At 35.3% G+C, this 12,730-nt stretch overlaps 1 protein-coding gene across 1 annotated transcript in view; it reads right to left on the bottom strand.

Annotated features, from left to right (window-relative positions):
- The window catches only part of QDPR (quinoid dihydropteridine reductase), a 71,530-nt gene extending 59,010 nt beyond the window's left edge, over positions 1–12,520 (bottom strand). The window contains exons 1-3 of the mRNA XM_053704112.1: positions 12,364–12,520; positions 12,009–12,101; positions 11,279–11,375 (exon numbers count right to left, since the gene is read on the bottom strand). Of these exons, the coding sequence (XP_053560087.1) occupies positions 11,279–11,375; positions 12,009–12,101; positions 12,364–12,459 (286 nt within the window). The 5' untranslated portion in view covers positions 12,460–12,520. The remainder of the gene's footprint in view (positions 1–11,278; positions 11,376–12,008; positions 12,102–12,363) is intronic.
- Positions 12,521–12,730: the final 210 nt, after the last annotated feature.

The following is a 12,730-nucleotide window of genomic DNA, read 5'->3' as shown; positions in this document are numbered from 1 at the left end:
AATATCAGATCTCATTATGTTATCACTTTTATGTACACAGACTTGCTTCCTTATCTTATATTTGTCTGGAGCACCATAGCTCAATACATAGAGAGAACAATGGAAAATTATCATTTTATTACTTAACTATCCTGCATCCCACTGGCTGTGTTTACTTAGGCTTGTCAATAGCGTATACGCGAGTATCAAAACTTTCAGTATAGGTTGGGAAACCACAAACTAAATCAGCTATTTCAAATGCTGAAATATGAGTAAAGGAGCTACTTGCAACCAATTTAATACACTCTATCAGGTAAAAAGGATCATTGGGAATAATTTAAAGGGGAGAAAGTTCTTGGGTGAACTGTCCCTTTAATATAATTGTCTATTCCAGCCTCCTACATGTTGCTCATATGTCTCTCCTTTCCCTTCCCGTCTCTCCCGGCAAATCAGAATTGCCTCCTTCTTATAACTACAATTTCAAAAAAATGACCAGCAGAGGTTGCTCTTTCACATACATATGAATCACAGGACTAGTGAAAATACATTTGCAATAAAATACTGGATCTTATAAATGAAAAAAAAGTCGCAAACCCTTCCAGTTCTGCACACGCTGACATTTATATTTTATGCACAAGGTTTTAAATATGATTAACAAAAATGTGAAAGGACTTCAATGGATACAGGCAATGCGAGTCATTGTGTGATTAACCCATACTCAAAGAATTTCATTTAACCCCTTCACTGCTTATCCATTTCTTCATATAGGGCATAGAATTTTAAAATGGCTTCCACTTTATTTATATTATCTAATTTGCTTTGTTCTTTCCTTTGCTTTGGTTGTTTGTGTTGAAGAGCATACATAGGTACAAAAAAGCACTAAATTGCAGCAGTGTTTGCACAAAGTAGAACATTGTTAAAAGCATTCTTGTAAAACTTCTGCCAAAATTAGTGCTCCAGAATGTGAACACTCCTTAGGCTACCTACCTGCTTTTCAACAAAGGATACTAAAAGAACAAAGTAAATAGCAACGTTTTGTAAATTGTACACTATCTTGATCATGAAAGAAAATGTTTGGGTTTCATATTTCCTTTTAAAAAGGTAGAAAATAAGATGTCATTGTTTTTAACACTTTGCATTATATTGCACTTTATGCTTAAAAAGGAATATGGGTAAATATGTAATTATTAGTTTTAAAACTACACTAAATTCTGATTTTAAAGACTGTGGACTTATTTTGTGATAAAGCATAACAGTTTTTACCCATTCTCAAATTCTCCTAGCCCCCAAAAAAAAATTATCCACCCACTACACTCTAACTTCTCCCATACATTAGTATTGCGTTTCTCAACCTTTCTGTATCCAATACCTCTTACATTTTTACCCTAACTACCCCAGCTGTGATACATAAATATTATCGGGCTAAAAGGCAAGCATGCATATACTACAATGTTACAAACTGGTATCAGATATAGTTTTCCTTTTTCCAGAATGTAAATGCAGCACATTTTTAAAAATATTAGAGATGCAAATAAAAAGTCAGATTATAGAGAAAACACATTTAGTTATTCAGCCCCGTTGCCCATGTGGATGTGGACACAACCCATAATACCGCATAATATAGATCTACGTTCATAATGCTGGAAGCCCAAGAAGGTTTAGTTGTCAAGTGACAATCAAGACTTGCTGCTTGTGGATTTCCAGCATATGGTAATGGAGCACAATAAGTGCTGCGTTACAATATGAAGCCAGATTGCAAGTAACACTGTCTGTGTCATTGTCTAATGACCGCCATTGGTGCCGGTGAGAGGTTGGTGGGTGGCCCAGCAGCACAGGTACTCTACAGAAAATACATTTTAAATGAATAGGGAGGGGGGACCCCTACACCACAGAGGAAAAAAAAAACACATTAAAAAATAAATACAATTTTAATTTAAAAAACAAACAAACTGGGTACTGGTAGACAGCTGTTAGTACCTACGATGGCTGCCACAAATGGGAGGAAGGAGGGTTAGAGAGTGGTTTTGGAGGGCTCAGGGAGGTGGGATGGATCCCTATACTGCAGAAAAATAATAATAAAAAAGCCCTAAACTGCTTACTGCCAGTACCACTGTTGGTAATTTAGAGCATGGGTAAAGGGGGAGCTGTTAGGGAGGGATCAGGGAGGTGGGAGGGTAATCCCTACATTACAATACCAGGTAAGTCCAATGTGAACTGGCACCAAGGTAACCCCCACCACTGGGGTTGCAATTTTTTGCAGGTGTGCAAGCTAACAGACCAGCACCACGGTCTGTAAAAATAATATCCAAAAGTAGTATAGCAGCACCACCAATTTAATATAAAAGGATTATTTTATTAAGCCAACATAAAACAAACAACGTTTCAGATTTTCATCCTTAAAGGGACACTAAAACCAAAATTTTTATTTCATGATTCAGGTAGAGAATGCAATTTCAAACAACATTTCAATTTACTTCTGTTATCTAATTTGCTTCATATTTTAGATATCCTTTGTTAAAGAAATAGCAATGCACATAGGTGAGCCAATCACATGAGGCATCTATGTGCAGCCACCAATCAGCAGCTACTTAGCATATCTAGATATGCTTTTCAGCAAAGAATATCAAGAGAATTAAGTAAATTAGATAAAAGAAGTAAATTAGAAAGTTGTTTAAAATTGCATACTCTTTCTAAACCATGAAAGAAAAAAATTAGGTTTCCTGTCCCTTTAATCAAGTCTAATGTGCATACATTTAAAATCAATCTTAATAGGCTGTAACCACGCCTCCACATACACCTCTACTTATCTTAACCCTTACCTATACAAAATCACATCTATATCCAAAGACAATGCCATCTAATGGTCAAGGTATATATTAGTTAAACACATAGTCAAAGTCATTACTTAGATCCAATTTTTGGGGAGTCATTGGTATATTGTATTCATCATAGTCACATTCTATATCTAAATAGATTAATTATCCATTATTATAAGCATACTCCCCAATCCATTTCCCTATTCATCCAATTTGGGATCATAGTCCCTAGTTCATGTATCCAATACAACTCCCTATTATGCAGAATTTCAGTTCTATCCCCCCCTCTTCTGGGCATTCTTACATGCTCCAGTATCTGAAATCTTAACTGGTTTATTTGATGTCCTGCCATGATAAAATGATTGGACACATGGGCATCCAGATTGCCTATTCTGATATTGCTCTTATGCTGATTGATGCGCTCACGCACCTTGACGGTGGTTATGCCCACATACCCCAGCCCACACGGGCACTTAATCAAATAAACCATGTAGTTTGTATTACAGGTAAAGTATGTATTTTTTACCTGTCCGAGGATGTGTGCAAATGGGGCCTTTTATGATGCTGTTGCAATTTTGACAACCAAGACAGGGAAAAAATCCCAGATTTTTATCTCCAATGTATCTTTGGCTGTACTTTTTAAACCAACATCTGCCCTCACTAATGTGTCGTTAAGGTTTTTACCTCTTCTAAATGCAGTCATAGGGGGGACTTATAAATTCTTAACATCTGGGTTTCAAATCTGTAAAACATGCCAATGTTTTCGCAGAACTTTTTGAGTCTGACTACTCCAGGGGGAATATTCATTAACGAAAATCATTCAAAGGGTATCTTTCACCTTCATTTTATCTTTAAGCAGGGTGGCACAAGGGATTTTCAAAACATCTTCTATTCCCTGATCAATACCCTCCGCTGGATATCCCCTCTGTTTGAAGAGTGTACCCATTTCTACAAGCCTATCTTTGATCACATTCTCAGAGACAATCCGTCTCACACGCATGAGTTGGCTTCTGGGTAAACTCCTCACCAGAGCAGCAGGATGTGTACTTTCAAAGTACAACAAATTATTGCAATCCATTTGTTTCTTGTAAAGGTCCACAGCTAATGTACCATCTTTTTTGTACATTGAAGTATCTAAGAAATCAATTCTCTCTTCACTCACATTTAACTTGAACTTAATATGCTGTGTGGCACAAATAAGATCCCTAACAAAATGCTCTAGGGTCCCAATGTCGCCCAACCATATGCCGAAAATATCATCTATATAGCGCCACCATGTGGCGCCATATAGATGAAGCAACTGGTGACTGAACAAAGCATTCTTCAAATGTATTCATAAAAATATTGGCATAGGTTGGAGCGACATTGGAACCCATAGCCATGCCCTGCAATTGCAAATAAAATTGATCCTGGAATAGAAAAAAACTGCATCTAAGAACAATACATAAGAGATACAAAATAAATGTTCTCTGTCTCTCACTTATATCAAGATCTTGAACTAGACACCTATTGACAGCACCCATACCTGCTTCGTGTGTAATCGAGGTGTATAAGCTTGTCACGTCCAGGCTAAAAAGAATACCCTTGTTGTTGTCTAATGTCACATTCTGGACTTTGTTTACAAAGTCCCCTGTATCTCTAATATATGAGGTGGAGCAAACAAATGGCCTAAGTATTTTATCAACATATATGGATGCTTTAGAAGAGTATAGAACCTACTCCTGCCACTATAGGACGGCCAGGAGGCTTTTCCATGTCCTTGTGGACTTTGGGGAGTGTATATAGGACAGGTATAGTGTCTTCGGTTTCTAAAATAAATTTGGCTGTCTTGCTATCTATTAATCCAATTTTTGAGCTCCAACCACACATGTTTCCAGCTCCTTTTTTATTTTAAACATTGGATTGAATGGTAGCAATTGATATACATTTTAACAGCCAATTGTCCCTCAATCTCTTGAATGTAATACTCCTTTTCCAAAATGACAAGTGCACCCCCCTTGTCAGCCTCCTTAAACATAAGTTTGCTATTTTTCTTAAGGCTCTACAAATTGCCCCTATCCAAATGGGATGAATAGGGAAATGGATTGGGGAGTATGCTTATAATGAATGGATAATTAATCTATTTAGATATAGAATGTGAATATAATGAACACAATATACCAATGACTCCCCAAAAATTGGATCTAAGTAATAACTTTGACTATGTGTTTAACTAATATATACCTTGACCACTAGATGGCATTGTCTTTGGATATAGATGTGATTTTATATAGGTAAGGGTTAAGATAAGTAGAGGTGTATGTGGGGCGTGGTTACAGCCTATTTAAGGTTGATTTTAAATGTATGCACATTAGACATGATTAAGGATGAAAATCCGAAACGTTGTCTGTTTTATGTTGGCTTAATAAAATAATCCTTTTATATTAAATTGGTGGTACTGCTATACTACTTTGGATACATTACAATACTATTACCCTTACCAGATAACTAATTAACCCCTTCATTGCCGAAAAAAGTGTTGTGTACAGCTGAAATTAGCGGTATTCTAATTACAAAAAGCAATGGCAAAGCCATGCATGTCTGCCATTTCTGACCAAAAGGATCCCAGAGAAGCTTTTACAACCATTTGTGTTATTGCTGCACAAGTGGTATGTAAATATTTTTTAAGTGAGAAACCCAAAAAGTTTGTGAAAAAGTTAGCAATTTTTTATATGATATATATATATACCTACATTTAAAAAAAATGAATGTTACCACATTTCTGCATGTAACTTCATCACATACACAACCTATCAGGCCCATTTCATTGTGACATACTTAGGTATAGAACACTTTACAAAATGGCCCATTTCATTATCGCTTATTTTCCTTGTGATATTTGATTGTGGCCCTATATCTAGCACAGAGTCATACACATGACGTAGCACTTTCCCTGTGACACACGTTAAATCAGTTTCTCAACTCCAGCCCTCAAATGTCACTCACCTGACAGTTTTCTTTCAGATGAGTCAACAAATTATAAATATTAAAATAGGGGTCTTAAAACCTTTTTAAAGTATACAACCCAAGGTATTGATCACAGCAACAGCTTAATGTTTTCTTACCAAAGATAAAAAAAAAAAGTACTTTCTAGACATGAAATCTATTTCCCAAATGCCAAACATTGATGCAACAGTTCTGTAGGTTTGGTTAATCATGTTTAATTATAGGAGACAAGGGTATCTCTTATAACCCCTAAAAACCCCAAAATACTCAATTTACTTAAAGGGACATGAAACCCTTGACTCAAATAGAGCATGCAATTTTACACAACTTTCTTATTTACTTTTTTTATCAAATTGTCTTTGTTGATAATCAGGGATGTAAGTTGAGTGTGCACTATATGGCAGCAGTTTTGCAAGCATGTTATCCATTAGCAAGAGCACTAGATGATGGCACTACTTCCTGCTATGTAGTGCTCCTGTCACCTACCTAGGTATCTCTTCAACAAAGAATACCATGGGAACAAAGTAAATGTAATAGAAGTAAATTGGAAACGTTTTAAAAATTGTATGCTCTGTCTAAATTACAAAACCACTAAGTGACAATAATGTATTTTATATATAGACACACACATACACACACACACACTAGTACTGTATTGTCCCCATGTCAGGTACAGGGGCTGTTGGAATATATATATATATATATATATATATATATATATATATATATATATATATATATATATATATATAATATATGATATATATTATCCCAGGCAACAATATTTATATATACATATATTATGGATACGATAATTCATCAGAATGATTTATGAATATTTCAATATTTTTGTTTGCTTAGTTACAATTTGTAAAGCTTGTATTATTATTGGGAAATAGAGCAAGATATGTCCAACACTTTATACGCAGTCTACAAGATTTCTAATTTAAACCAGACAGAGCATTACAATCAGCTTGTGATTGATGCCAGACTCACATATGGTGAAAATGGCTGACTCACTGTGAGACTGACTTTGTTAAGCTTAAAATTAAATTTAAAGGGAATGTTGCCGTCTGTAGGCCAGATATTACGGGGGGGGGTGCTTCTAGCTTGCTTTGATCTTAAGCATTTGATTGAGTTCCATAAAATCTAAACAAAACAGTGATTGTCGCTGCAAACCTGTAATGATACGGTACCAATACTATTTAATACAGGAATCACACATGTCTCCCAATTTAAGTAGAATATACAGAAACCACATGCATATGTTTTAACGTTCAGGTAAGGGAGGGAATTTGTGAATAGCTGATCAAAAGAGCAGAGAGACAAAATTGTAAGGGATGTAGCCCATGGCTCTTTGAATGACAAACCCTGATTCTTACTATTTGTTACACGCTTGTACCTGGTTCCACTCAATGTGACTTCATAGACTCATAGGGGCTTTGCAATATGTAAATATAGGATAAGTCTCATAAGCATCAATTTTTTTTCTCTCCTTTTTTTGTCTCTTTTAAAAGTCAGTAGACTCTCATATTTAGAGATTTTTTCACTTTTTTTTTTTTTGCCATTCGCTTATCCCTTCTCTTTACAATTATTATTATCATTTTAAAATGAAGAGTCAAAAATGAGTCAAGGAAAAGATTTATTTATTTACACAAAGTGGAAATTTTACAGTGGCAAATGAAAGTTAGTCAGTGGATGTCTACAAATATTATCCAAAGGGATATTATATATCCATGAAAGGGCAAGGATAAGTTATTCCTCTAGGGCTATAAGGACCCCATTAGTGCTTAGACTGTTACTTCGGAGAGGGTAAACAGGGGCAGACAGAGATTGGAGAGGAAAAGTGGTGAAAAAAAAAGGAGTGAAGAGATTTGAGAGAGAAGAAAGAAAGAGTGTAAAGAGAAGATATAGCCTTAGATGATAGTTATAAAACAAATTTCCAGGTCTGCTATGACCTCACATTAATGTCAACACTCTCTGCTTTCTCTGAGTTCAGCAACTTGCTTTTTCTGTCCAGCTGTTGTCTTCCCCAGAACCCTAGTTGATGTTTCTAACTGCTATGCACTTATTTTTGCTAATTTATTACTGTAAGTAGCATTGTTTAATTTACGGTATAAAACAAAAATACTATTGAAAATTACTGCACAATAAATAAATCACATTGGCTAAACATATGCAAAGGGGGGGGGGGGTTGTGGTTGTGATCAAAAGTAGCGAGAAACATTTTGGGCTGGCTAGTAGCTTAGGGCTTGAAATTTTGAGCTGTATGTATGTATGTGTATATATATATATATATATATATATATATATATATATATATATATATATATATATATATATATATATATATATTTTTTTTTTTTTTTTTTTTTTATTACTATTTTTTTTTTTTTTAACTTGTGTTTGGTTTTATTGTTTAACCTTTTTTTTATATTTTCAGATAAGGGTTACATTCAAAAAAATGTTTAAAGTCCTCAATGGTAATAAAAATGTAATTTATACACACACACACACACCATAATACTTTTGTATGACCAGAAGTTGAGACATTCTCCATCAACTTATGTATCATAAGGGGAAAACACCATTTTAAATGTACGTAATTTGCTCCTGGGAGCTTCAGGTCCCAATGCAGCTAATTATAATAGCCGACACCAAGTGGACATGATTCTTAATTACTAAGAAAATCAAGTGCTATATCCCAACTAATACAATCCCCCAATTAGAATATATTTTTGTATTTAAAAAATCCTCCATCATTTTCAGAAAAAAAGGGAAAAAAAATTACTGGAGGTGCTTATTAATATTCTTCATTCTACTTGTTATCTATATACAGGGCTACTGACATAAGTGCTCAGTCACATGTACACATCAGCACCAGCAATCTGTTTCAATAGAGACTATAGCAACCCGAGTATCCCAAGACACAAAACCCTGGGATGGGGATATGTCAACCACTAACTATTGCTCCACAAAAATAGCTGATCACATCTCCTGTAGAGCAGGCAGTGATTGTCCCTATAAAACAGTTCTGTCCACTCTCAGGGCCACAATTTATTATTTTTTTGTGTCTATTTCTTGTGCTATTATTTAGCATTTTATGCAAGTCTCAACAAGTTGCTTATATGGGACAGATGGTCAATACAATAAAGTATTTGGCCAAAACTGCACTACTCTTCTTCCTCTTGACCACACCTTAACCATAAGGCTGTAAGCTAAAGCTGAGGAAGAGCTTGACCTGTTTTATTGCAACCTAGTCAATCACATCTTCTCTGGAAGGATCCAGTGAATACGCTTCTAGCTATTTGTAGTCATTGTACCATTTATCCTGATAAAGTATTGCATATTACTTCTGTGAATATAGAAGATTTTTATTTATTTTTTTATAATCAAAAATTTTTTTAATATTTTTTCCCAAACCCAGTTAATGGCAACTGACATGCTCAAAAAGCAGACTTGCAGAGTCAGTAGTGCTAAAACTGACAAGCTCAAAAAGCAGACTTGCAGAGTCAGTAGTGCTAAAACCGACAAGCTCAAAAAGCAGACTTGCAGAGTCAGTAGTGCTAAAACCGACAAGCTCAAAAAGCAGAATTGCAGAGTCAGTAGTGCTAAAACCGACAAGCTCAAAAAGCAGAATTGCAGAGTCAGTAGTGCTAAAACCGACAAGCTCAAAAAGCAGAATTGCAGAGTCAGTAGTGCTAAAACCGACAAGCTCAAAAAGCAGACTTGCAGAGTCAGTAGTGCTAAAACCGACAAGCTCAAAAAGCAGACTTGCAGAGTCAGTAGTGCTAAAACTGACAAGCTCAAAAAGCAGACTTGCAGAGTCAGTAGTGCTAAAACTGACAAGCTCAAAAAGCAGAATTGCAGAGTCAGTAGTGCTAAAACTGACAAGCTCAAAAAGCAGACTTGCAGAGTCAGTAGTGCTAAAACTGACAAGCTCAAAAAGCGGACTTGCAGAGTCAGTAGTGCTAAAACTGACAAGCTCAAAAAGCAGAATTGCAGAGTCAGTAGTGCTAAAACTGACAAGCTCAAAAAGCAGACTTGCAGAGTCAGTAGTGCTAAAACCGACAAGCTCAAAAAGCAGAATTGCAGAGTCAGTAGTGCTAAAACCGACAAGCTCAAAAAGCAGACTTGCAGAGTCAGTAGTGCTAAAACTGACAAGCTCAAAAAGCAGACTTGCAGAGTCAGTAGTGCTAAAACTGACAAGCTCAAAAAGCAGACTTGCAGAGTCAGTAGTGCTAAAACTGACAAGCTCAAAAAGCAGACTTGCAGAGTCAGTAGTGCTAAAACTGAGATGCTCAAAGAGCAGACTTGCAGAGTCAGTAGTGCTAAAACAGCAGGCTTGCAGAGTCAGTAGTGCTAAAGTCTGCGTTCTCTAATAAATTAGCACATGTCATTTCTGCACTAGAATATCCCCTTATATTGTAACAAATCACTTGGAAATGAAAAGGCTGAGATTTAATAAACAAATAGACAACTGCATAATAATGAAGATTAAAAAAAATATATATTATTATCTTTATTTGTAATACGGCAACAGATTCTGCATAACTAGACAGGAAGTACAGTCAATAAAGGCAAGACGGGTAGAAAAAAAAATAGAAACAATGACTATTACATTTAAATTTGCTTCGTTCTCATGTTAGTCGTTGCTGAAGAGATATCTAGATAGGTAGCGTGCACATGCCTAAAGCACTACATGACAGGAAATAGCGCTGCCATCTAGTGCTCTTGCTAATGTATAACATTGTTGCAAAACTGCTGACATATAGTGCTGCAGACACGTGCACGCTCCTGAACTTATATCCCTGCTTTTAAAAAAAAGGATAACAAGAAAACTAAGAACATTTTATAATAGAAGTAAATTGGAAAGTTGTTAAAAATTGCATGTTCTACCTGAATCATGACAGAACAAGTTTGTGTTGTATGTCCCTTTAACACAAGCTGGCTCGACTACAGATATTGTATCCAATAGTAAAACTGCAGCAATATTACATTTACTAAGGTTATGCTGCAGCAGCATTTTTTACAATGTCAATATGTTTGCCATAGTAACCATTACTTCTCTGGGAATTGTAACAAGACTATTAGTATGCTGCACCAGCACTGCATCTTTAATTTATAAATAAAGAAATAAAGCTACTGTATAAAGAAATGTAAGGAGGCAAAGTATTACATTGTAATGGCAATTTAAGTCAGTTTAGATTGCAAGCTGTCGGGTCAACTTAGGTCTCTTCAAGCATGTTATGAAATAAAAACTAAATAAATTTATTTAAATAAAAAAAATGATTATTATTATGTTTTTATTTATATTCCAGTAATATTAGTAAGTTATCAAAGTGGACAAATAAGTTACCCTTAAGGTATTAGCTAAGAATCCTAAATCATTAACAGCCATTTGCTTTAATAAAACGAATACAACTAAATGATATAAACAAGTACAAGACCCTTTGCAGTGAATTATAAATCATTGTTAAAATGATTTCTAGTCTTACATTTTGCTTTTGCAGATCCACCAGCCCAACCTCCTGCCACGCACAAAATGGCATCAACCTTCTGACCGTCCAAAATCTGTTCAACCCCTACTGAGACCTGAAAACGCAAACATTAGGGTTAAGCAAATAACCAACAATATGATAAAAGCTCTTGAAAGTTACAGACATATTTCAAAGAAGCTATAGGAAGCATAGTAATTTGTTATTTGTTTCAGACATATGTTTCTAATTATATATTTATAAAATCCTGTCATTTGCTCATTCTTTTCCAGACACAGTGCCAAATCTATCACTAGAAGCAGAAAAAGCACCTATCAAGAGATAACAAGACCCTACCATTATTACACAGCTGCATATTGCTACCTGGATATATAAATGCTAAAATAGCTTTTAACATCAATGTATTCAACTCACTCTCAATTTTTATGATTTAAATATTATTGTAGGTTTTAGCAATAGTTATATAACTGCAGTGGGTCTGGGTACATGCTCTAAACTAAATGATATATATTCTAACTTGGAGGATAAAACAATGATAGAAAGGAAGATTATTTGAATTATTCCAAAATAATAACCATTGCTTCTATCATTTAACCATTATATGGCAACTAATATTGGACATTCATTTAAAAATGCCAGCTGCTCCTCTGTCAATAGAAACAGTCCGTGGATATTAAAGTCCAATCATGTATCGAGTAAATGATATGGGGGAATAAAAAGAATGACTCACCTGATCAGATTGCTCAGTGAAAGAGTCTGACAGCTTCACTACCACGTTTGCACTTGCTGATGCATTTTCTGCAATATCTATGGATGCAACCCACTGGCAAAATAAGAATGGCAAGATCTGCATCAGTCAATCAGAAGTTTGAAACAGATTTAACAGCGTTTAAGCAAAGTTGGCAACAACCTGTTGCTGGTCTGATAGTAAATCAGTACCAAATGCTTTATTTTCACTCTTTTATCTTGAATGATATTTATTTGCAGCATTTGTAAAACAAACAACACATGATGTAAATAGATAAACAAAACAGATTAAATTAATACTTTAACAAAATATATAAAGTGATTTGAAGCGTATTTACCCAGTTTTTAGATTTGAAAAAGTCAACACATTTAGAGCCCAGAGCTCCTTTTCCTCCATACACCAGCACTCTGCGAGCCTCACTGACAGCTGCCATGCTGCTACTTCACCAGGGTTAAAGTGCTCACAGATCAGCAGCTTCTCCTCTCCAGTATCTCCCGTGTTGTCTCCTCCCCCAGAGACGTCACTAGCCGCTATCCAGAGAAGGGTCTGGCTGCAGACTGGAGCTCCACTCTAGACAGGAAACATGTGACCTCCACTGAATACTGAAAGCTTTTTTTTTCTTTTTTTTTAAATCAACTTTAATGTAACAAACAATAGACAATTATTCTGAAAACTAAACATGTTGCAGCTTTCTTGTGCTTAGG

The sequence above is a fragment of the Bombina bombina genome, chromosome 2 (assembly GCF_027579735.1).
Source record: "Bombina bombina isolate aBomBom1 chromosome 2, aBomBom1.pri, whole genome shotgun sequence".
Lineage (NCBI taxonomy): Eukaryota > Metazoa > Chordata > Amphibia > Anura > Bombinatoridae > Bombina > Bombina bombina.
The sequence above is the reverse complement of the archived record's forward strand: the minus strand, read 5'-3'. Positions and strand labels throughout refer to the sequence as shown.